At 42.6% G+C, this 26,783-nt stretch overlaps 1 protein-coding gene across 4 annotated transcripts; it reads left to right on the forward strand.

The window, feature by feature from the left end:
* Positions 1–1,725: 1,725 nt before the first annotated feature.
* palm1a (paralemmin 1a) lies at positions 1,726–25,622 on the forward strand. 4 transcript variants are annotated; one of them, XM_026996645.2, is made up of 9 exons: positions 1,726–2,445; positions 10,035–10,080; positions 11,915–11,995; positions 16,179–16,306; positions 17,022–17,130; positions 18,329–18,350; positions 18,813–18,887; positions 20,224–20,355; positions 21,725–25,622. In XM_026996645.2, the coding sequence occupies exons 2-9, from the start codon at positions 10,036–10,038 to the stop codon at positions 22,291–22,293; spliced, it is 1,161 nt and encodes a 386-aa protein (XP_026852446.2). In that variant the 5' UTR covers positions 1,726–2,445; position 10,035; the 3' UTR covers positions 22,294–25,622. The 4 variants fall into 4 exon arrangements, with proteins under 4 accessions (XP_026852446.2, XP_026852460.2, XP_026852452.2 ...); XM_026996659.2 differs by lacking the exon at positions 20,224–20,355 and having other exon boundaries at positions 1,727–2,445; XM_026996651.2 differs by lacking the exon at positions 18,813–18,887 and having other exon boundaries at positions 1,727–2,445.
* Positions 25,623–26,783: the final 1,161 nt, after the last annotated feature.

The following is a 26,783-nucleotide window of genomic DNA, read 5'->3' on the forward strand; positions in this document are numbered from 1 at the left end:
GGAGCCAAAAGCACAAGGATTTTGCCACTCTGCAGTGACATACAGACTGCACTGTATTTTAACCTGTCTGCACATTTTGTACTCAGTGACATTACTAAATGGCCGCAAGTGTGTTGTTCTGTTGGAGCATGGCTTGTGAGTCCAGTTCATTCAGAGTGAGATGCAGTGCTTTCCTCAGTTGCACTGTCTGGAACACACACACACACACACACACACACACACACACACACACACACACACACACACACACACACACACACACACCCTGTCCCTCCCTCTCTGTGTCTCCTTGACACTCAGAGCGGGAGAGCTCCTGAGAGAGTTGGCAGCATTCCAGCCTTCTGCGTCGCTAACATTTCCATTGATCAGAGCAAAATGGAAACCTGTCAAGTTACCACGGCAACAAGCAAGCCAGTGCAGGCCTGTGTGTGTGAGCAGTTAAAGAATCTGCAGAGGCGCTGGTTGTGGGAGGATGGGTCAGAACCAGCCAGGGGAGGGAGAGAGAGAGAGAGAGAGAGAGAGAGAGAGAGAGAGAGAGAGAGAGAGAGAGAGAGAGAGAGAGAGAGAGAGAGAGCGAGGAGGGGAGATCTGTGGTGCTTTCTCAGCTAAACATTAATGCCTCTGTGTAGTCCTAACTAGCAATCTTTTTTTTAAACCTGTAATAGTTCAAATTATGTATTACCATAAACCATTTTAGCCATGTTTTCAAGTGAGGCATTCAGAGTGCAGTAATGACTCATAAGGTACCACTACACACTGATTTATTCACTGATGTCCAGTGTGTTTTGTTTGTTTGTTTACTAGCCTTGCAACTCTGGCAGGCATGGCGAGATTTATTTGGAATGCGCGCTGCTCAGATGTCAAGCAGTGAAGGTTTGTGCTGCCATTCGTGGGAGGGTCTTTCAGAGGGCTGGTCTCAGCAGGAACTCACCACTGTCTTTGGTACTGCACACTGTTTTATCTTTGCTGTTATGCTTCGCAGCTGTGAACCTACCGGTGCAAGAGCCCAGGGCATTGATGCTCGACAAGGAAACTGCTGTGTTTTCTATAAGCTAAACTGTTAGCTCATAAAATGCATAAAAAGCATGCAGACATTATTCTATATCACAGAATAAGTGTTAATATTCTGGCAATGTTCTAAACAGTACACAAATGCTTCATTCAATTGGGTTGCAATATGCCTACTACTAATTATAAATATTTAACCAAAAACTCCATGACTAGATATATAGACCACAAAGCTTAGCTTAATTACTTTCTGTTTTGTTTTGGGTTTATTTCTTGTTATGAAACTGTGTATTTTCGAGCGAGGACAATTTTGCAAAAGCAAGTCACATACAAAATATTCAACATATACTATGTTTTTTAAAATTGCTACATGACAGATACGCCTATTGTTGACCAGTTACTGAATGCGAAAGCAGGTGTGTGCTCATTTATAACTAAAGTGTGGCGTGTCACGGTCACACTTCATGCTACGGAGCCTGGTTGAAAAAATGGCACAGTACGTAAAAAAACAAAAAAAACAAAGAACAACTGTAAACGTCTGCGCGTCTTTCTTTAAAAAGATTCAGACAAGCAAAAGCGCATCGCTTCTTACCCGAACTTACCACAAATTTGCAAAACGCCCATTTTTCCTGTCACCCAAACGCTTCTACAGAACTGCCACTAGGTGGAGCATGTCTCCACAAAACATCTCTTCTATGGAGTTGAACCTTTGCTGCAATGTTGCTGCGCATGTTTGCACTGGTGCTTGTCTAGTGCGGTTTAGCTTTCGCAACAAATGTCATAAAGTATGATATGCTAGGTTAGTTATACAATTAATTATCTTGAAGTTAATGCAATTATTTTAATGCATGAAAATACACCTGGATAAAATGTAGGGAATATGTCGGAGCGGACGCACACACTAAATCACAGTGTTTTAACGACTGCGTGTGCCTGTTTAAGTAGGCTGTGGCTTTATGACTGAAGTCGATAAAGGTTCGAGGTAAATGTCTCGAAGTGTTGCGCCCGAAGACGTTTTCCTTGGTTCCACAAACTGTTATACGTCCATAAGGGGGCGTCGAGAGCTTTGCCTTTTATCACCTGGGGCGGATGAAATCCACTGAAATGCATCGAAACTGAAGTCCAGACACCCTTGCCGGACAAAAAGGGACAGGACACTGTCGATGAGGGGGATGAAGAGACCTGTACTTCATGAGCTGCACTGAATAGTCTTCCGACTTGATCAAACTACCGTATCAGTAGCGTTGAGAGGCGCTCCCTACGCTAGCAGCAGACAGAAGAGAGGGGCGCCACCAAATTTGCCCTGGTCACCCAGAGGGAGAGGGTACCGACTGTAATTGGTGCTTTCGCTCCTCTGATAAGAAATTCAGAAGAACACGGCAGAAAAGCTACATTTACGCTCGGAAAACAGTTCGGAAAAAATAAAGACACTGCAGAGTAAGTCTTGTTATTGTTTTTCCCCTTTGTAAGGCCACCGTGTATGTGGGGCCCTTAAAAAAAATTCCTTCCGATGCCACACCTGCGGTTCCATCTTCTTATCTGAGCTAGAGCACACCGCGATTCTTTTTCGTCGGTGGAGTGTTGGTGCATGCAAAAACGCTGCTCACTTTCTCTTTAGAAACCTTTTTGGTAGTGGGCTATAAAACCACATGTTTATCCGAAACATTCGCTCGGTGTGTTGGCATGACTTTGGATGCGCCAGTATAATAAAGAGAAGGAACGCGCACCGGTCAGCAGCGGTGTCGGAAGGTTATGGGATCAAACATAGAGGAACAGAATGGTAGACACTGCCCCAGCTTCCTGATTAGGCTTCCTAAGTTTTTTTGTTTTGTTTTGTTTTGTTTTTTGTTTTTTTTGTTTTTTTTGCATGATCACCGCTATTGTTCTCTAGCCATTTTACGCATTTTGTGATCCACGGTGTCCATGTTGTTTTTTGGATCAATACGGCCGCTGCTGTTTACCTTCATCAACGTGTAGGTCCCGCTGAAGAATTACAGGGTATAATTTTGACACGATATTGACTCTTTTTTTTGTGCTGCGGTATCGTATAACGGTGTAGGTGTAAGCGGTTGCGCCTCTTGCCCCAGAGATGGGCGTGCATGCGTGCGGAGAATCCAGTACCGCTCCTGCACAGGCGCTCATTTTCTCGCCGTGTTGACAGAAACAAGCTGCTCCGACATGGCTCTGGCTCATTATTAGATCGCGGATTTCATTAAGTCAAAATTGAACTGACCCCTACTTCTCATCATCAGTGATCTAAATGTGAGAAAAAATAGCAGGAGGCGTTCAGTAGATTTTTCCAATTCTAGCTATGCTTTGTGTACCTTTGAACTTGCTTTAGGGTCAATTCTTTAAGTTAAACGAACACAGTGATTCATTGAAGAAGATTTGCGCTATAGGATGCACAGTCTGAAGCAATAAAGGCCTTTGATGGAAATAAATCTTAAGAGTATTCCATTAAACAAAAAGCAGCCTATACACTTTGAAGGATAATGTTATATTTTCCAGCCATAAAAATGAGATTTGCATTTCATAGGCTTCACATTACATGCTGCCTTTGCTGTTTCCAAACTAACTGTGGCAATAGTTTGTGAATATATTGAGGATATCAGCCAGTGCCTTGAGTGTCCCCACTGGTATTGGAGAAGCATGTGCTATCTGATATGGGCAGGGCCGTTTGCTGGGATTCCTGGAGCAACTGTTCGAGAGTGAAGGGGCCATTTCATTGGCCTTGTTCGCAATCTCTCTCCCAACCCCAAAAGGGTTGTCATTACTACCTTAGGCTCAGCACTGCCTGCTGTAACCATCTGCATATTCACGGAGGCTACGTTGATTATTAAACTCCTACTGCACGCTGTGCTCTTAGTGGAAATGCAATGTTTTCAAGATAATTTCTCGTCAATGTAGTCCCTTTTAGAGAAAGCATTTCATGTTTAAAGGAGCAAATGTTAATGAACTTCACAAAGGCAGATCAGACATCAAATCATGATGGCAGTCTCTTAACATATTAGTACTTAGCCTGCTAACTTCCCCTCAGCTAAAATCTCCCTCGCCCATTCCTGTGCAAAATGGATTCACAAGTGCTGAGGGGCTTCAGAGCTTCAAACCATGCAGTTCCTAATGGCGTATTAAGATAAAGCTGACGTTACATTAAACAACCAGTTATAGTGTGATTTGTATTATCCCACTAATGGTGTATGACTCCTGTTCTTTGGACACAGTTTGTGGGTTCTCTACAGAAACAGCATATGCTTCTACCTCTGTGAGTGGTTTTGTGATGAATTCTTTGACTGGTCAGTTTAAATGGAAAAGCTGGACAAAAGGTTGTTGAGTTCATAAGAATATATAACGATGTAAATGAGGCAAAGTCACATGTGAGAGACATGCTGAAAGCCAGAGGAGAGGATGCTGAAGACAAAACTACTAAAGCTGTTGATAAAGCAATGTGTTCACACTGTAATGTATTCTTACATGATCAGACAGTCCTCAAAGAACCAGCGAAGCAAATGATGATGGAATCAGGTTACTAGGCTAAGGTACTCCAGTGTTCTTACTCTGTATGTTTAACTCAAGAACATGAAGTATGACACCAATCTTTGGCTAATTTTATGTCTTCTCTTTGTCCACTTGCTCAAATCTCCATTTATTCTTGTGATTTATCTCAGCACACAAACTGCCATGTACATACAGTAAAGGGAAATAATCCAAATAAAAGTCTAACTATGAAAGTGATACATATCTTACAGTGATACAGTGGCTTACTGTTATAGGCTACTCTTGACAACTACTTTATATTTCATTAGTTTTTTGTATGTAGCAGAGATGAATGCTATTAGTGTTGATGGAGAATGCCATACAATGACATACGAGGGCAGTTCTTTGGGACTTGTGGCGTCTAGCCCACATGCTCCCAGTGGTTTAATATCTCAAACCAGCAGCTACCAGCAATCCAGCTCTTGGATGCTGAATGGGTTCCTAATCTAAATGGAGCATATGGGTGTGCTGGAGCTCTGGATGCTTTTGTGGGCCTGACCCAAGATCACACCACAGCGTTGAGTTTTGAGTCACAGGCTGCCTTGAATGGAGGTATAAATCAGTGGGCTCTAGCAAATGCCCCAGGGTTAGCCTGCAATTGCCTTTTCTAGTGAGTAATCGTACGCAGGGGTATTTTTACCCACAAGGCATCATCATTAAATGGCACAGTCTCTGTATCGAGCAGGTTTTGGTGTTGAATATGCACTCAATATGGCAGTCATCCAAAAGCCCTACTAACTGAAACAAACAATACGATCGTATGTACTCCAAGGAAGCTCGGAGACAGTCACATGATGCCTTGGGTTTTTTACACAGTGGAAATGATGGCCCTCATGCATCATGCGATCTGGCTTCTGGCTTGTTCTCCTTAAATGCTAAAGTGAACAGCGATGCAGTAAGGCTCATGCTGATGACATTTGAGTAATGTTTATTGTGTTATGGTTGTTTGTTTTTGGAAGGGATTATTAAGATATGACTCATTAGACTGAGGGTATTCAACTGCAGACTGGAGTGAGACAAAGCGGTGAATGCAAGCACGCCATCTAAATCATCTCATAATAATAATGACTCCTCTAGATGAAACAGTTGAGCTTATTCACCCAGAGCACCAAGCAGCTCACAATAACACTGCTGAACATGCAATCAAGCAATCTAATAAAACACTGGCCAATCACAGCTGCCTGCGCTGGGCTCACTCCAGTGCACTCACTTCCCACACATCTGCTCTTCCTCCACACCAAGCCCTGGGGCTGACAGGTAGGAGCAGTGGTTGTTCCACTTCCTGGCACCAGTGTTAATGGAGTTCATCCAGGGCAAGGCACCTACTCATGAGCTCACATGCGGCAGCTAACCGTTCTGCTCAGTGACTTTATGCTGCGTCAAGTACGGGCATACCTGTGGGCGAATTAAAGCAACGGGGAGCGTGGGAGGTGCAGAACGGCAAGCTTTTCATTCAGGATGTTTGATGACAATTAAAAACTCTGGCAAGTCCTTAGTATTGTCTGACGCTTTAAATAAAGAAATATTGCTAACAGCATTTAAATTAAAAAGATCATGTACCACAAGTCACCAAGACTGAGTCTTGAACCACAATACCCCTACTATTTTTACCTGGAATCTTATCTAAGCAAATCACAGATAGACCTTGTGTCTGCTCTAATATACCATGTACATTTAATTCAACCTAAGGGTCACACACACATGCTAAGTCAATTAGATGGGCGGTGGTTCATGTTCTTACCCCTGCTACTGTTAACGAGGCTGTTTTATGAGCCGCTACAGTTTGTGGCTCTTGTAAAACACTAGAGCAAAAACAGCCAATGGTCCCTATTAGCTTTCAGCCCATGCTGCGATTTTCCCGAGGACCCTCTTTTATGTCCCATGCATTCACCAGTTAAAGCAGGCCGGATACGGGCCATATTAACACATCTCAGAGCAATGCTGTCAGCACACAAATTAGTCTCAAGGACGAAATTTGGCACGACCTCTTAATGCCCCTCCTAACTTCGAGAAATCCTGAGCGGTCATGGGATTTTCAAAGCCACTCTTTGTCTCCCGTGCTTCTTCTCAGAGCACCCACCAACGCTCCGTCAGCCACGGTCACACCAGCCATTGCAGTGAAATCTGCTCCTGGCCAGCCGAAAGGTATGAAATGATCTAACCGCATAAGCACGGAAAGAAGTGAGAAGGCTGTGTTCAGGTTGGAGGCCTGATGAGAAGTACTTTTCAACTGAGCGGAAAAACATCTGTTTTAGCTCAGCTGCATGTCTGAAATGATTTCGAAAAGAGGAAAAATGCCCCAGATTCTTCTTTTTTTTTCCAGGGGAACCTTTAACAAGGAAAGCATCAAATTAAAAATGTAATTTAAAAGATCTTAAATAAGATTCTTTTGGGTTGCACATTTTTATTGCAGGGTCACATGTCAAGTTTGTTTGCTGTACTTATGAACAGTCATGAAAGCCATTTATTTATATTATTTAGCAGAGCAGAAATAACAGCACAGGGTATCATCACTCTGAACAAGTATGGAGGTCTCACACTGAGACTTCTGATGTGGGAACAGTTATGGCCTCATTGTAGACTTCTTGCAGGGCCATATATTTATCATTTAAACATCTTTCGTAATTGTGCAGTTAGCACAGTAGGGTTCGGCACTGCTCTGCCAATGTCTCTGTCCACAGCAAGTTTCTATTGGGGCTACTGTAGTGATAACTAGCTGAAATGTGAGCACAGATCCACAGCTGTCCTGTCCATATAGATAGAGGAAACAAAAATATCACTGCATTCTTTAACAGGATTTCTGTCACTACCCAGCAGATATAAACCTTTAGTTGTTACAATATAGTGCAAAAGGATCAATCAACTGCAATGATGATCATAATACCTAGTAAGGTATAATTTAAGCATGGATCGGGAAAAGGTGAGAAATCCTACCTCTTCTTGACCCTCTTTCATTGCACATTTGTCAAATAGATGAGCTAACTCCACCTGGATAGTGACACTGTTGTGTGTAGTGGGAGCAGTAAGGTATCGTTTCGGCTTTATCGCAGGAGGCGGGAGGTATTTCTGAGAACATACCGTAATATATTTCAACTTTTCATGGGACTCGTTCTACAAAAGGTGCATTCGATTTATGTTGTATAGTGTAGTAAAGTCCTGATTACAATTCTGGCACTGAGGTCCTGTCATTGTTTGCACTCGCTGTGATTTAGCGATTTTGTAGGGTAATTATCATTATCCTTTGAAAATTTGGATATAAGGTCATCGCAGACAACACAGGACACACACATGCAAGTCTCCAATATTATTCATTTATAACATGTTAACCATAAGCCTTTCTCCATAATGGTGCAGTGTCTTGTCCTTAATTAATTCAAAACATTACAGACATGATGTCAATAACTCACACATTAGAGTTTGTAGATTAAACTTTAAAACACACATTGTGTTACAGAAATGGTGTCCCTGTGCCTGGTGACCACTCTAGCCTTGAGGTCCTGCCATTGTTAGTCATTAAGCATGTGACATGCAGCAGAATTAGTGTTCTGGAATGTTCTGGAAGACATATGATCACTTTTACCGAATGACCCTAAATGTGCAGCTGACTTTATACTTCAAGCTCAATGTCTGGCCAAGATGCTGGCGGCACCCACGCCAGCAGTTTCATAATATTCAGCGGCGCAACTTTGAGCCACTAATCCTGTCCATGAGAACACAGAACACGGGCTGTCCTGCGTCTCTTGTGTGCCAGCCAGAGCTCGAGGCCATTGGATGTCGCAGGGGTGTGCGTTGTCTCGCGTCAAACCAGTGCTTCATGTTGCATCCTGTCATATCAGTGGGGCTGGAGCAGAGAGCAAACCTCGCAGGTGAACCATACACCAGGCAACTTGTTAGCACCTGGTTACAGATGGCACGGCCAGTTGTTGGGGATTGCTGGGATTCCTGCTGACCAGCTGATGGCAGTTGAAAGGGGTAAACTTCATCCCAAAAAACAACAGCAACGATATTACTAATCGACTCAGATACATTAGTAGGCCTGCAGCATAGTGGGAATGGCATTCAGATTTCTTCAGACTCATTCGGGTTTGTCTCCTGTTTGTACAAGTGGTGTGTGTTATATGTCGAGGGGGGGTGAGGGTGTGTGTAGCAGGGATGGGGGGGTATCAGGATAGGAAACACATGTCGGTCTGTGGGGTGTTGGGCAGCAGGGCTGGTGGGGAGCAGAATCCACACATTCTTCTTCTCCCTGGTGGTAGGCCTCCTCATCTTTCAAACTCCCACTTCCCTGTGCCCTCACACTCCAAGTGACTCGGGGGACAGGAGACAGACAGCCTGGATCGACACTTATTAGAAAATGTGCAGCAGACTGTCCCAGAAAGGCAGGAGGGGGTGTGTACATCTGCTGTTAAAGACTGGCGGGGTGTTAAATGAGGATGTCTCCAGATCTGGGATCAGTTTTGTTTATCCTCTAATTGTTAATATCCGAGTCTGAGGCAGAGAAGCTGGTTTACTGTAGGTGCAATTAGTGGAGCTGATGCTTGTATGAAAAAACTCCCACTTCCACATGTCCCAGAGTTAGAGATGGGGCTGTATTGAGTGCTTGTTGAACCATGCAGTGCAGTGGCTTCCCTGTGCTTTCAGGATCGGAGTAAACCAGGAATATAGGAACACATGCTGTTAGAAATGTTGCCACCTCCACATAGTTGCTTTCAGTCCCCCATTTACAAAATGGTAAGGTGTTATGATCAGACTCTCACGAGAGTCCAACTTTTATCGTTTGCCTGGCTCATTGTGTCCCTTCTCCCAGGAATGTGCCATCTTAATTTAGCATGAGCTGGACATGATCTGGATATAGCAGCTGTGTCCTTCGGTGTCTGTGTTAAACATCGTAAAAAAAGCTGCACATCGAACAGGGACACTGATGAGTCTCAAACGATGTGAACAGTCACAGGGCCCTGGTTTGTATGAGAGCATGTGATTAGTAAGGGTTCGTAAATCTTCTCACACGTTTACCTCACATGTGCCTGAAATTACATCCTGGAGGAACAAAAAGTACTGGAGAGCACTGGAGCAAAAATCTATTCCACATTCCTGGGCTGAAGGATACCTGAGTGCATGTGTTCTTCGTACTAATATAAAATATGCAGTGTACTGTATAAATCGCTGTCAAGGAGGTAGCATGAATTCTTAAGAAAGAATGAATGCAAATGTGGATTTAGGGGGGTGGGGTGATATTGTGCAAACTGAAGAAATTGGAGTGGCTTTAGCCAAAAGGAAGGAACTAATCCCCCCCCCCACAGCCCATTCTCTGAACCTATAGTGGAACTGCAGAGAAACTCCGGATGCAGCCGTGAAAACAACTCAGACCGCCTGTGTGATTAGTTCCTTTTCAATCCATTGCTGACCTAAAGATGTTTCTCACTTATGCGTCTGTCTTTCTCCCTGTCTCGTCTTTCTCTCTCTCTTTCTGTCTCACTGTCTCTTGCTGGCAGGATGTCTGAAGCATTGGCACAGCAGGAGCGACTCCAGGCTATAGCAGTAAGTGAGATGCTCATACCACATGTTCTCCTAACCATTGCTGACATCCAGACTTCATCCACCTTGAAAACTCACAAATCTCAACATCAGAAACTCTCTAGATCACCTACATCTAGCCTATACCCTCCCAAAACCTGCCATTAATCTTAACTAATGAGGAAAAATTAACTCTGGTCTTTAATAGTCAATCTACACAAATTTTAGGACTGCTTTAGGAGTGCTTTTGGGTGATGTTTGTTACTGTGCCCAGGTTTCTGCTAGGTCAGACAGTGACCTCTGCATGCATATCAATATTGCTGAGGGGTCCGTACCACCCCGTTGTTTTGGCCAAGTCCAACCAGGCCTATATGTCTACACACCACCCCCAACTTCTCTCGCCTTTTCTCACATTTCAGACTACAGGAAGGAATCAAAAGGACACAACGAGCCTCAGCCACACCGATCTGTGTGACTGCAAAGATGCAACAAATACATAAAAGCTTTCTGTTTGAAGTACGCTAACACACCAGCAGTAGTGGTGCCGCATAGGCTCAAAGTGAGGTGGGGTATACAAACTCTATGGGCATGTATCTGGACACCCCTTCTAATTATTGAGTTCAGGTGTTTCAGCCATTGCTAGCAAATGTTTAAAACCAAAAGCATAACCATACCGTGGAGCTCAGTGACTTTAACCATGGTGCTGTCATATGATGCCACCCTTGCCAGAAGTGACACAGTTCTGCCCTGATCAACTGTAAGTGCTTATCACTGTGAGACGTGGGTGTCTAGGAGCAACATCAGCTCAGCCATGAAGTGGCAAACAATGACAGCTTGAAAGGACTGCCAAGTGCTGAAGCACGTAGCATGTAAGAATGGCCTCTCCTCGCTCACTACAGGCCCCAGCCGCCTCTGGTAGCACCATCAGCACAAGAAGTGTGCATTGGGGTTTCCATGACCAAACAGCTCTGCACAAGTCGAATATCACTGTGTGCAAAGCCAAGTGAAGGCTGGAGTGGTGTGGTTTGCTGCCATTCGATTCCAGAGCAGTCGAAATGTGTTTTCTGGAACAATTAATCATGTCTCACTATCTGGAAGCCTGATAGAAGAATATGAGGAGAAAGATACTTGCTGGAATGCCGAGTGCCAGCAGTACGGTTTGGTGGAGGACGTATAATGATCTGGAGCCGATTTTCAGGGTTTGGGCTAGGAACCTTAGTTCCAATGAAGAGTAATAGTGCTATAGCATGCAAAGCGACTTTAGACTAGTATATGCATCCAGTTTTGTGGGAACAGTTTGGGGAAGGTCTTTCCTATCCTGGCATGGCTGTAACCCCGTGCACAAAGTGAGGTCCATGAAAACATGGGTTGACAAGTATGTTGTGGAGGAACTTCAGTAGCCTGCACAGAGCCTTAACCTCAACCGCAGTGAACACTTATGGGATGAATTGGAACATCACAAATACTCTTTTCACTGAATACGTATGAATTCCCACAGACACCCTCCAAAATTTTGTGAAAAGCCAATGCAGAACAGTGGAGGTTCTTACACTCACAATGGTAGGGACAACTAAATATTGGTTTTAGTATGGGATGTCCAACAATCATACAGGTGTCAGTGTGTGGTGTTCATATACATTTGTTCATATAGTGTTTATGTAAGTGTATGGAAATATCACCACTAGTGAAAGAATATTTGCTTGGTTGCTTATAACAGCATACAGTCTTTAACTGATGCTCAACAGAGTTGTTTTTTTTTTTAATTTTGCACACTTTCTCCACCAACTTCTTGACATACGCAAAGCGCATTGCTTGCCCGAAGCTGAAACGCTGAAACGTGAACATGTGTTGCTCTCAGGAGAAGAGAAAGAGACAAGCAGAGATAGAGAACAAACGGCGGCAGCTGGAGGACGAGCGCAGGCAGTTGCAGCATCTTAAGGTAAGACCTTCTGCCACTTGCCACTAAACACACACCAAAGAACGCCAGTGCATGGGACCTTTCTCGTCTGAACTGAATGTGACCTCGAGGTGTGTCCTGTCAGCAATAACGGGCTCCACCAGAGCTTCCTCTGGCATCTGAGCAGCTAATGCTTAATCCCACTACAACCTTACTTTGCTGGAGGTGAATCCATAGTATTATCGACGCCTTTTACTCTCGGTTGTTTTTAGTTGTTTATTTATGAAGGCTGCCTGTTTACTGGGCATTACTGCCTTATGCCAGTAAACAGCTCCTTTTTTGGCAGCCTGGCAGGCAAAACTAAGGCCAGTCCTGAAAGTTTTATGTGGCAGTGGGGGTTCTGCTGGGCTCAGTACAGTGCAACCGGGAGGTCCGGGACCATAAGAGAGGACTGGGTCTTAGACACTTTTGTCCTGGAGGCAACAGCCCAAGCCAAGGACACTCATCCGTCAGACACAGGAAGAAGAAGAATCTGGGATGGGTGGGGATTGGGGGTGATTAGACATCCTGTTGCATGTGAAGGGGACATTGTTTCCTTTTGCTAAATGGGTCTCGATGACCCCTCATTGTGGTGCTTGTAGTTTTGGGACGTTTTTGAGATGCAGAGAGTTTTTTTATTTGCTTGCTATTTTTTCCATAGATAATACCACCCTTCCATTGTTTGCTTGTTGATATAGTTCTATGCTTAACAAAAACTCCATATAATTAATTTTGCTTTTGGAAAAGATTTTTTTTTCTTCTTGTATTTTACAGCTACTTATCGAACTTTAAAGAGCAACTTCAGCGGAGGGGGAGTTCTGCTGTGTTAGCCAGAGATAAGATCCAAAAACTCTCTATTAGCAGTTTCCATGGAGCCCAGAACTCACAGTCAGCAAAATGTCTATATAGAGAGAGAGAGAAAAGAGAGAGAGAGAGTGAGAGAGAGAGTGAAACAAATGCACAGTGGGCAGTAGGCCTTTTTAGATAGAGAGGGGCCTTAGGGAGTCTTTAACTGTATATAATTCATTTCTGATATGTGGACACAAACAGTACTAATGCCTTTAAAAGCAGACATAGCTTTTTACTTTTGCCATTCTGTTATTATCTGTATTTCTGTACTGTCTACATTAATACATTATACAAATTGTACACTGAACATGTATATAAAGTTTACGGTATCGACAACTACACGCCAGAAGAGATCCTGTGGATCTAAAATCTTAATGTGTAGCAAAAGGGAAGATGGTGTATTTAATTCACCCACATCTCAGTCACACACAGAAGGCCACTCTGCTGATGTCGTTTGGCTCCTGTGCTTCCATTCTAAAACATTAGTTAATGAGTATGAACTCATTAAAGGAATCCCACATGTCCCAGGAGTTAATTACCACAGGATGCTAATGAACCTAATTGGCTTGCAGGGTGATGCTGTGGTGGGATATGGGTTCTGTTGCCCTCGAGCCAGACTTCAATCATGTTCAGTCATCACTCTTGTTTGAAGAAAAGCATTTCTTGTTGCCTATTGCAGAACAATGGTTAAGCACAGGATACGAGTTGGGAAGCTTCTGATGTTCTGCCTTCTATTTTAGATCTCATTCTGTCAGCATGGACGCTGCAGGGGTCTGCAGAGTACCCAGCTGTTCTTCTGGGAGGGCTGAATGAATTGTGTGGAATATTAAGTACAGCCTCCAATACCACTCATTGTCTCAAAGGCAGAGAATTAACTATATGCATCAAAATGCTCCAAAACGAAACCTTTTATGTGATGATAAAACATATTTTGGAATCAGTGAAGTGTGGCTTACAAACCAATATTCATCCAAGAACAGACTGCAGGGCTATTAGTTATAAATCAAAATGTAAAATATTGTGTACATATTAGATGTATCTTACTGGCCCTGTGCAAGGAAGCAGACTGACATCTATAAACTCCTGATCAGGAACAGCTGGGAGAGGCAGGAATGACTGTGGCCGGAGACGCATTGTGTATTATGCCAAGAAGCCCCCAGGGAATGAGCTGTGGCCAAAACACACAGTTCATTTTGACTAAGTGCAGTATTCTCTTGTACGTGCACTGGTTCCAATTTTCTGGTTTGTGTATTGTGTGCCAGTTTTTAATATTTGTTTCAACATGTTTTTGTCCTGATAATTGCTTCAGAAAAACTATTGCACCTATTGCAAAATTCCAGATCGTCAATTTTAAAACATAATTTGTCCGATAATGCCAATATTTGTATTCTAGATGAATAAAATTTGATGTTGCTAATATAGGGTAATATAAGGTGACCAAATTTTCGTTTTTAAAAAAAGTTGATGAGCTTGAGCATGTATACAACACCACATTTAACTAATTTATTTATTAGACTTATGTACATAACCTTCAGAGCCCATATGACCAGATAATCTTATTCCTCTCCATTCAGCTCTTCGATACAAATAAAATAAAATAAAACATATAAGGTTAAAAAAAACAAATTTTATATATATATATATATATATATATATATATATATATATATATATATATATATATATATATATATATAAAATTATTATACATTATTATTATTATTATACATTTTTTTTTTCATAGTCATGGAATAAATGAAAATCCATTACTTCAGTAGACACTTTTCAGTAGTTCTGATGTACCCAGGTATAGTATCCTGAAGATCAGTGTCTATGTTGGAATCCAATACAGACTTCCACCCAAACTCTGGCCACTTCACATCTATAATCCTGTCAGATTTGTTTTTATATTTTAGTTTTTCTCAGGCTTACAAGCTTAAAAATCATTTAATCAGAGTGCAGGCAGTGAGGTGTGAGCATAAGGAGACTGATTTATGTCAAATTATTTTGTCACATCCAGTGCTGTACATGGACAAAAATGGATTTTGCAAAAAAAAAAAAAATGGCTGTCTCTTTGTTTGTGTTTGGGAATTCTTAGGCCTTAGTCCTTGTTAAGGCACCATACACAATATCATACAGAAGGTAAACTTCATGTATTCTCTCTGTCCGTATGCCTCTGTGAAGCATTGTGACCAGTGATTGTGTGCAGGGCGTGTACATGATCGACCAATCATGTCGTGCGAAAAGGCCAAATCCTAGACATCTTGGGCACTGAGGAAATCTAGGCCGGCCACATTTTTAGATCCCAAAAAGAGAACATGCCCAAGGAAAAGAAGACACATGGTCACTCCATGCTAATAACATGCCAGATTGTTGCATTGCAGTTTTGATTGCAATCTGAATCATACCCAGTTTGGTTTCATGTAGTGAGTACAGAGCTGTGAATATTATGCAACGCCAATCTCTGGTTTACACGAACTGAGATAGATCCATGATTGGTGCTGGCCCTGAATGGCTGATTGACCTTATCCATAGAATTACTCTTCAATGAATGGCTGTATGCTGCCAGTGCTTTTCAGCAACCAGTGGTTCAAATGGCTGCAAATTGAGAGGGGAATAGACTCCTCTAGCTGGTGAACAGTGTCCAGTTCACATATTTAGATTATGATAGTTTAAATCAGGCTTGCAAGGGCTGGCCATGGATCAGTTTAACGCTAACACACTTAGTAGCTACTGTAAGCGCCCTGCCTTGTAAGCAGTATGGCTGTCCCACAGGAACATTTGGTGGTTCAGAAGACCAGGGCTCAGCTGGCATCTGTACTTCTTAATGGCTTGTTTTGGTGAGGAGGGGATTCATTAGCTTCCCCTCGTTGCACTGCAAACCAACCAATCGCTAGTATGCGGCTCTATCCTACCTTTGGTGTCAGTCTTGCAACTCAGGGAGCCAAAGGGTGTGGCAAATTTCCCAAAGTCTGATCGGCTGTATAGCAACACACTACCAAGCTTTGACAAATACATGTTAGTGCCAGTTACCTAGGTTAATTAGGCATGCAGTGTTACATGCTTGGTCAATCAGGAAAAATGAAGAGGTTGCCATAGAAATGAGATTGGGTTGTCCTTAATGGGCACTTAAATCTTAGAATATTTCAGATTGGTTGCAATAGCACCAACTGCTGCTAAATTTAATTTTAGATCATTTCAGTTTGTAAACATAGTCATGATCTAAAACCAAAGAGATTTATCTAAAACTAAGGCAAAACTAAGGCTGTGTAAGGCATATGTTTGTGACCTTAGAATTTGTTATATCCATTATCTAGTAACTTTGTTTTTCCTGCAGTCAAAGGCATTAAGGGAGAGATGGCTGCTAGATGGCGCGCCCTCTGCTGGCTCGGAGGAAGATGAAGCAAAGAAACAACTTCAAGAGGATGAGGCCAAGACAAAAGGACTTGAGGAAGCTATTCTGAGGTGCTTAGATCAAGTATGAAATGTCTGTGTGGGTGTTTGTGTTGAACTACTCCCCCTGTCAGCAGACAAAAAAAGTCAGAGATGGAGGTCCATATTAACGGCCAGGTCTCTGGTTCTACTGGCAATGTTGAGGCACAGGTTCTGAAGCTACATCTATCAGCAGACAGTGGACCCAGCAGCCAAGCTCTTGATTATCCAATTTGTCTTTTTTTCCTGATAGTGAAATAGTGCCATCAGTCTTTTTGCTGGCAGGCAGGTCAGTGTTACTCTCCATCCCTGATGATTAAATTCCTCCTCTTGTGCTGTGGCAGGCTAAGCTCAGAGCTGAACTTTGGCTCCAGACTGGCATGTCATTGAATGGGCAATGCTGAAGAGCTACTGTCCCCAATAAGACCCAGGGTGAAAAAAGAGACTCATAAAAGGAATCATCAGCATTGCTGTCAGTTCAAATCAAAGCTTTGATCTGTCCAAATGGAAAAACTGCCTAGAGGCACTGACCTTTTTGAAAGACATTCTTCCATTTGTACTGGGGATCTGCAAGATTCTCATTAACTAGTTCAATACTGCCAAGATTTAAATGGTTTTTCAGTACTACAACTTCAGTATTACAACTTCAGTCTTAGGTACTGGGTTTCCGTACCTATGACCTTATTGAGTCTGAGGTTATGAAGCAAAATCCCTAACCCACTGGTGTTTTTTTTCCCCTGAACTTTAGACTGGAGCAGGAACTGGAGGAGTTGGAGACAGGTGTGTCCACAACATCCACCAAAGAAAGCCTGTCAGATGCTGCCCAGCAAGACGAAACCAATGTCACAGACAACAAAGTGAGTTTCTCTCCTTCACTGCTGTGAAGACACAAAGCAGCACCACCACACTCACTCACTTACAGTCATAAGACTAGGCAGAACTGGGGACAGTGGGCTCGCTATAAGGATTCGTGATTATATATGTCCACGAGAAGGCCTGTCATTGCTGATTTTTTTACCTTGCCAGGCAGTAAAGCTAATGTGTTCTCTGCATATGTACACTGGACTTTATTGTTCTCTGTAGAAGATTTTTATTTATCACTAGGGACACACTGGATAAAGCGAAACAATTAGCAGACAATTGACCTTAATGGCAAATATTCACTACCTAAGCTCAGCCATTTCATGAGGGATTTCAGTGTCTGCTCACAACTGTAATTATGGCCTCTGATTGTGTTTTCCTGTGCCGATCAATATCCACATCAGACTGCATCAGTATATCTAATGTTTTCTTGTCTCGGCAAGTGATTTATCTTCCAGGTTCATAAGCTGATTTTGCAAGCAGATCTTTACACTGTTGTTAGTTCCCAGACTACATGATCTAATGTGTAGATATACCAGTAAGGCACCAGTTACCAGTTAGCTTTTTTTTTAAACCACACTAATTAGTCAAGTTCATTACATATAAAGAAGAGAGAAATGCACCGAACCTAACCTACTGGTAAACCTTCCTTCACTATGGGCAGCTCCACTAATCTGGAATCTCTGTAGGCCTGCCTCGTATGAAATACTGTGTGCACAGAGTGCAGAAGTGCAGAAGCAGACCTATCCATTTTCCTATGAAGCTAAGTGAAGGAGGAGCCAGATTTAGCATCGCAGAGGTTTTAAATTAGTCATGAACATGACAAACATTTGGTTTTAGTTCAATTGACTCAAAGCTTATGTCTAAGCCCATGAGTAAATCCTTGAGGCGGGAAAATGCGTTTTTCATCATCAGTTTCCTGCAGCGTAGAGTGAAAGCCGAGGGCGTTTCAGTCTTGTGTGCTATCTGCATGGTTCATATACTGGATGTTTCAATGCGTTGTTACACACTTCCTGCTTAGAAGAGCTACCCCACATTTATTAGAAATAATGACATTGCCATTAATAGTCTCAAGCATGTTGAATGATTCACTGGAGTAAAACAGAAATTATAATTTTGCACTGTCTCTCTCTCTCTCTCTCTCTCTCTCTCTCTCTCTCTCTCTCTCTCTCTCTCTCTCTCTCTCTCTCGCAGGTTTTGGTAGACACTGTACGAGGTAAACTGCTTTTGCCAGTCCTTATCAATACTTTCCACCCTGCTTGCATGTTCACTAATTAATTATTAATCGGTTTTCAAATTTTTGTGGGAGATAAATAAGTGTTGTCAATTTCTTGAACCCTTGCAACATTCTCTGATTCGAAAGCTTCACCTCAGGTAGGAATACACACTGGCTATAGGTTACCCTGGAGTGGAAACGAGTATCATTTTCCCAACAGAATTTGAGTTTGGAAAGTTTTGAAGTGGCACACAGTCATACTGATATTGTGGCTTTTTATAGAGCCAAATAAACCTTTCATTATAGGTTTCAGTTCAGCCAAATTAAATCTTACGTCTATGCCTTTATCAGCAGTCCCTCTCTCACGGCATGGCTACGCCCTTCCTCCTGCCCTTTGACATCTACCTTTTGTCACTCTGACCTCTTTTCCCCCTTATGTCCGTGTTTCATGACCCTCATTAGAGGTCAGAGAGATCAAAGTTCACGTCAGCCCTCGTCTGGAGAAATCCAGAGGTGACTGTGACATGTTGAGAGCAGGTGAGTGTCTGTCCTCTTTAGCTGCTGTGAAGACACCTCCTTAACACCTTCCTCTCTACACTGCGTTTCCTTAAGATATTTATTAAAATCTCAATTCTGAGCTACATGTTGACTGTACACTGTATTTAAAGGACCGTGTGTTCCCTGGGAGAGACAGTGTCGTGTCAGCAACAGTACCTGTGTGTCTATAGGAGTTGTACTGAGTGGCCTTCAGTGTCTGGCTTCATTAAGATTTTAAAGAAGTGGCAAATTTCACTCTCAGACTTTAATTAATTTGAAATGACCTCAAGGTGAAGGGCAGGAGATGCGCAGATTAAGAATAAATTAAAACCTTACAAAATGTAGGCTAGCCACAGAGCTGCAGGATTCATCTTACCTAAATCTGTAGATATCTGGTCTGTTTTTTTTTGTTTGTTGACAGTTTGATGATTAACGCATGGAGAGGTACAATTGTGCTCTTGTAATTTTTTGGATGATGAAATTTAAAAAATGTTTATTTACATTGCATATATACAATATTTATATATGCATTATTCATTTTATTAATTTGTTCAGTGTCTCATGATGAAGTCTTTCGAATGTTTGAAATATTGTCCTTTATCGCTGTGGACTATGCTTCCATAATAGAACTACGACTTGCATTTCCTTCATCTAATATTGTGTCCCCTAACTGTCTCTGTCGTCTCAGTCTTCGTCTGCATGTATGTGTGTGTTTCAATGTGAGCAAACAGTGAAACTTATATAAAATTATCCCCCATTTACAGACGGAAATTTTAAAAAGTCAAATGACAGTTGTTAGAAAAGTTATTTCAATGTAGATTCTTTCGAAAATTGTGAAGTTGCTATGGCAGCACTTCTCCTTTGAAAAGGTTACCTTGGTGCTGCTCTTTTAACTGTTGTCATGGCGGCATGCAACTCGCAGAACACAATACTTAACAAAACACCCTTTAGAAAATGGTCCTTTAGCAGTACTACTGTAATTGAAGTGATGATTACAACCTACAACACATTTATCTTTCTGTGACCTATTCACTATGATTCCTGTATTATAGTACTCTAAAAGTAATAAGGGTATTTTTCAGCCCTGTATATTTACTGGAAGTATAGTAAATAAATGCTGTCGGTGTTAATTTGACCTCTGTACTTTCATATCATGGCTGATGTGGTATTGTATTCAGGCAGTCACACATAAAGAACTGAACCATCATTCGGAGATGGAAACCCTATATTCCCAGAGTTGCAGGGTCAGACAGGAAATGCACGGCTGAATGTTTTTTGCGAGAATGAGAGTGACCCCTTTCCAGGATGTTAATCTCTCCTCTGGTTGGCTGCGCAGCGATGTACTCCGTAGAGATCACTGTGGAGAAGGACCTGGCCACGGGCATGACCAAAGTCCTGTCCACCAGCACCCTGCTCCCCAAAGACCTCTCTCAACATGGGGTCAAAGTGTATGAGGATGAACAGAAAGGTGACTGAGCAGGGAGCAGGGATGCCAGGCGGGTTTAGACTGGAGGCTGCTTTACGAGAACTGCAAGTTCTGGAACATCTGGAAGCTTCCATGGGGAGGAAACAACAGTGCCTTCTAAAATTACCCTCTTTGAAAACTATGCAAAAAGGTTCATGCAGAACTCTTTCTTGTGTATCAGTGGGTTTTAACCTACACTGAAAATACAAAATCTAACTTTTTAGTGAGGTACAATTAGTCAAAGGAAAATTAAGCACTTATTTTAAAAAAGGTTTTCCTTGGCACTGTGCACTGACAGATGAAAAAACATAAAGGAATAATAGTCTGTCTAATGGAATCAAGTATTCAGTAAAAACAAAATGAGTAGTGCAACAGTCTGAAAGCTTGTCCGATCTGAAACTATGACTAATTAATCAAACACCCCTAACAGCAGCTTCTCGTAAAGGTACAATTTCAGCTCAGCATGGCTTAATAGACGCCAATTTTCAGTTTTGCGGGGTTTTTTTCATTGTAATTCCCATAAAATGTATTCCTTCATTTTGTATCATTATTTGCCCCTTGTACTGATCTTCAGCGGTAGTTGGTAGGCATGGTGTTTGTCTCCACTCAGTCGGATGGGAAATCCTCCTCACCCTTTTTCGATTATTTCAGTAATATGTGCTCGTAGCTACATCAAATAGTATTTAAAAGTTTGCTTCTTTTTCTTTCATTTGATGTGCAGGTTTTTAAGAATCTAAGCAATGCTTTTTTTCCTTTTTTTTTTTTTTTTTTACAAAAACAAAAAATGCGTTAAAAACGTGTTTTTCAAGTATCTGTCCCAAACATGCTAACGCTGCTAGCTGCTAATGCTAACAGGCGCTAATCCTATGGCGTGTCCTCCTTGCTTAGCCTGTTTGCTCTGTATGCTAATGCTTGCACAGCCTCTGGCTGAGCCTTGGGCAACTGAATGTTCACTTCCAGTGTGAGTTCCAGTGACTTTTCTCAACAAATGTCTAGTGTTCCACTGATGGCCACTGAGTGCTTTCTTCATTCCCTTCACTGAAGGCTGTCATAACAATGTTTAAAACATAATGTTTTAATTGTGTTATCTGTTATGTTCTTATTAGACAGTATGTACCTCAAGAAAAGACTTTTATACCCATTGCCACTGGTATAAAGCGGTTCATGATAAACTTGGTTTTAAAAAAATATTGTGGTATCCCTTCAGTATCCAGTTTAATTACTGCAAAACAGCCAGGTGATGGTGTAGCATTATGAATTGTTATTACTGCTATGACAAATTTAAAGTGAAGGGCATGAATAAGGTTTGACCCCTGAATCTATCCTAGCTTGCCATGCCTAACTGATCCTAACCTAACTTTGTCTTTCACAGTGGTGCATGAGGTACGCACTGTGGACGGGACTGTGGCCAATGGTGTCCACCAGCTGAGCTCTTCTGAGGTGGAAGAGCTCATTCACAAGGCTGACGAGGTCACCATGAAAGAGGATGGCACGCCCGCACAGGAGGTGGAGAAAGTCTCAAAGTCAGAGAAGCCCGAGGTCACCCCAGCTCTGGCGGCTGTCCCTGCCCCTGTCGAGATCACGGGTGTGGAGGCCAAACCTGCTGTGGCTGCCCCACCCACGGAGGTGGGCACCGCTAGTGCGGAGAACCCCGTCACCATGGTGTTCATGGGCTACCAGAACGTGGAGGATGAGGATGAAACGAAGAAGGTTCTTGGGATGGAGAGCACCACTGTGACGGCTGAGCTCGTGGTCATTGAAGATGGAGAAAACAAGGCCACAGCCAGCAATGCACAGGAGGAGCAGGCACCCCCGAATGGAGGCCCCGCCGAGCCAGCCAAGGCCCAGGAGGTAGCAGCAGATGCAAGCCTGCCTGAGGTAGCCTCTGCTGACATCAGCGTCAAAGAGAAGCAGCCCTGTAAGTGCTGCACCATCATGTGAACGCAGGAACACTGTCCCACAGGGACCCTTCTTCCCAACGGTGTGCCGTGACACCATGCAAGCAAAACAACACCAACGCAAACAGAGAGGAGCAACGTCTTGTACCTTTTGATAGAAAGCTATTGTTTTCCTACTTCATTTGTACCTGTTTCAGAATTTACTTTTTTATTTGAGTTTTTTCCTTTGCATTCTTCAGCCTCCAGTGCTTCTTTTTTGCTTTGATTTTGTTGTGGCAGGCAAATGCTCTCTAGTGGCACCTGTTAACCACACCTTCCAGAAACAGGTTTGCAGGTTTAATTGTTGCTCTGTTGCTTTACGTTACCAAGCATCGGTCAACACCCCCCTTCCTCTTTTCCAGCTTTCACCTCTTACACAAATTCATGAGTTTTGTAGTCTTACCTTTCTATATGAAGGACTCAGATATCTCTGTAAGCATATAATATATATGAATCATTTATTTTTAATATATATTTATTTTATGTTGGATTCTCAAGCTCCTTGTTTTGCAGAAGCATGGCGTGTGAGTTGCTCTCTGGTTCTGCTAATGCATTTCATCTTTCTCCAAAGTGGACAACACTAGGAGGGGAAAGAACAGTCCTCCCAGAGTGCAACATTACGACTGATCAAACTGTGAGCAAAAACATATTCTTGCTATTCTGCAAGAAGCACTAAAGTTAATATGGGATTTCAGAAACACATGCTACACTTAAATACTAGGCCACATGTTATTGGATATCAGTGGTGAGCAAGCCTAGCCATGTATTGATTTCAAGTGGCGTGCGTGCGTGTGTGTGTGTGTGTACATGTGCACTTTTGCACCAGCATTTGTGATGGTGCTGTCATTTGAATTCTCTGTCTCACACATTGGCATAAAAACACACATGCTGTGTGGAATTACAGAACAAGCCTCTTATCAGGACCATGTGTTTTGTTACACTCACACATATACATACACATACACTCACACACTCACATATACACTTACATATACACTCACACACACACACACACACACACACACACACACACACACACACACACACACACACACACACACACACTCACATGCTTGCTCTGTTCCCTCACTATGGTCAATTCTGCATTCTTTTGTTTTACATTCGTATGAGTCTATTTGGGAGTGGCCCTCTTTATTCTGAGAATTATTCGTGGAGTGTCACTAATTTTAAAGAGAGGGGTCTTTCATATTGAAAAATCAGAATGAGTACATGATTTGATTCTCTCCCTGTGAGCCTTACTTTCTTTGTGTTCAGTATTCATGCTCAATCAGTGTCCACTGCTTTTTGATGTTACCTGAAGTCCAGTTAAATCCCAGGCCTTTTCGAATGAATGGCTGATAAAATAACTGCTTTTGTAATGTGTGGGGCACTGATGTGAGTAGCTCAACAGCCTTGATCTTTCTCGGAGGTAGATGGCATTCGTGCAAGCAGCAGGACTCTGCGATTAGTCCAAGGGGTCATGTGGGATGGGGGGGGTCATGTAGGACGATGTGGGGGTCATGTAGGATGGGAGCCAACTTACACTGCCTCTGCTCTCACAACCCAGGGACAAAGGACCACAGAGAAATGACCGGTTTGCTAGAGCCAGACCTATACAAAGTCCAGTCAGCCTGTTCAGCAGTTATTGCTTGTGAATGATGCTTGTGACTGTAAACTAAGAAACTGCTGAGGTTTTCAGGCACCACGTACCCACGCACCCCTCAGAGCCCAGTCACACAGCATAGAGCCCCACTATCGAACGGCATGGAAGCTGAAAATAAATGTAGTGGCACAGAATGATAATTGGCAATTCAACCAGTTTAACCAGATCCGAAAGATGCCTATCACAGTGTAAAAAATATCAGCATGCCAAAGCTTTTTTTTTTAATTCTTTTTTTTTTCTCCCTTTATTGGTCATTACCTTTCATCAGCTGGTGTTAATGGCATATTGCTTGTTGATATTAATGGAAGACGTGATCGTCCTGTCTGTATGTAATACCTGTTCATGTATTATGAGGATTGATTTCATTAAGGATACTTGTGGTGCTAATTTATCCAAACTGTCATGCAACAGGTTCTTTTCTAAAATGCATTCTTTGCAGCTAGCCATTCCTCCTTGTAGCGTCAAGAGTGTATGTCCCCTGAGCATCATGCCTGCTTTCCGAAATTTAGCACGTGTGCTAATAACAAAAGCTAACCTTTCTCTCTTTTTTTGGCTAATTTACTTTTACTTTTTAATTTTTATTCATTTATTCTTTGTAAAGACACATACATTAACCTGTTTTTATTAAGAAGTATGATATTGCCTTATGCGTTTTCATTGGCACTACCACACTAGTTTGGAGGTATTTGTTTAGGACCGATTCGTAATGCACGGGTGTGTTGGTGTGGGCACGTGTGCGTTCCTTGCATAATGGCAGTAATGATGTCTACATAGCTGCACTTACTCTGGTAAGATTTCCGTGGGAAATCTTTGGCACGTGCCTTGACACTACTACAGTTCTGACTGCGAGCCAAAGGTGGACAGAACTCATGGAAACAGACACACCTGTGTGTCCATATGAACCGCAAGACATCCCATCTGCAAAGACATCCCATCCCATCCACAAAGCCGTGCGGTGCGGCGTCAGTGAACCTTTCTAGTCTGCACAGAAGTCCTGATCTTGGAGCAGCTCCCTCAACCTTCACCAATATGGCAGACGAGCAAAAGCTGACTCTGGAGCAGCTATTAGGGGCTTCCTTTACCATCGCCCAGACTCACACGGCATTGTGAGCTTTACATTTACCTCAGACCCCTTATCTTTTGCTCTGCAGCGCACCCTAGTGTTCATCAGTACTAACATTCCAGTTCCAATGTGTTTCACAGCCCTGAATGCCTTGTTGCCGGGCCAACTGGACCGGCATCTCTCTTTGTAAACATGCATGCTTTTTATAGGTATATCCATATATCTACATATCCATGTCCGTGTTCAGTAATGTGTCCCTCTCCCTGTATCAGAAGTCTTCCCTATCCTCCATAATGTCAGTGAGCTAGATGTTTCAATCATAGTGACTAGGAGCGTGGTAGCCGAAGGAGCGGACTTCCTGCTAGTGTCAATGAGATCACTTCCTCTGCTGGAGTGAGGCTCTTGGCTGCTTTGACACCCTGTATCTTCCTGGAAGGATGAACGTCTCCTAGTCCCTGTTGTGGGAATGAGCGTGTGTGTTCCCACTGTCAGAGCTCTGTGCTCTGACAGTTTGGGGAAAATCGGCTTTCTTACTGAATTGAAAGTGCTGTAGAATGGGTTTGAAACAAGATATTAAATTGTGACTGTGCTTAAAGGAAACCAACAATCATGTCTTCGTTGGCTTTTTTTTTTGCTCTCTTAAAGCACCTTGATTGGAGGAACTGTCTTCAGTGTGCCATAGATCACAGCTATTAAGTCCATAAAGAGTAGCATTTTAGGGAAAGGTGTCATAAATTTACAAATCTAATTAGTGTACATTTTGGATAGAGTAAGATGGTGCCAAGCAATATATGCCCAGCCATGAAAAGTAAGTTTAGGTGAATTTCCTTTCTATGAGGGCTGACTGATTTGGAATTCGGGGGTTTTCAATGTTTACTCCCCCTCTCGCCAACATGTTTTTAAAACTATTCTGAGAAAGAGTTCTAGATTTGTCAGTGCTGTAGTTCTAGGCTAAAGGAATGGACTACACTGTCCATATGGTATGAGGTGGGGCTGGATTATGTTATTATGTGGGTGGTGGCAGGCTATTCTTTGCTTTTGTCTAGGGCTTACTGATAGTCAGCAGCATTCCAGCCTCATATCCATGCTCTCAGACAAACACACGCACACACACACACACACACACACACACACACACACACACACACACACACACACACACACACACAGAGCAGCTGCAGCCAGAATATAACAACCAGGTCCTATCACACCAACTTGGGGCTTTGTCTATTTGGCTAATACCTTCTGGACCACACACGCAGATGGTGGAGTCTGACACTCACACACACATATCCAGCCAAAATGGAGGAGGGGCTTGAACAGAGACATCATCCCAAAGCAATACCAATGGGCCATGTTTTAGTACAGGACCAATCGTTAGTGGCAGGCCTGGCTCATAGGGGATGTCGCAGACTGCAAACTGAAAAAGCCCGAGTGGGCCACCATTAACAAAGCTGAGCACACACCAGCTATAGATGTGCTTTTTGAAAACCGACCCAAATGACAAATAGTATGAATTAATCAATATCAAACATAAAAATCATGCAATGCTAATACTACCTCAATGATGATATGGGGAATCTTACTGAAACAATAGTGGTTTATCTAATTAATTTTAGTTTGTTAACTAGCTTAAATCTGAAATTCATGTTAACAATTGTTTTCTAAGGTTAGCATGGTCAGCAATATGTCAAAGAAAAACTGACCACTCTATCTCGCTCAAGCACACACAACTCACCCATCTTCCAGCATCACCGCATTGAGTTGC

The sequence above is a fragment of the Electrophorus electricus genome, chromosome 26 (genome assembly GCF_013358815.1).
Source record: "Electrophorus electricus isolate fEleEle1 chromosome 26, fEleEle1.pri, whole genome shotgun sequence".
NCBI lineage: Eukaryota > Metazoa > Chordata > Actinopteri > Gymnotiformes > Gymnotidae > Electrophorus > Electrophorus electricus.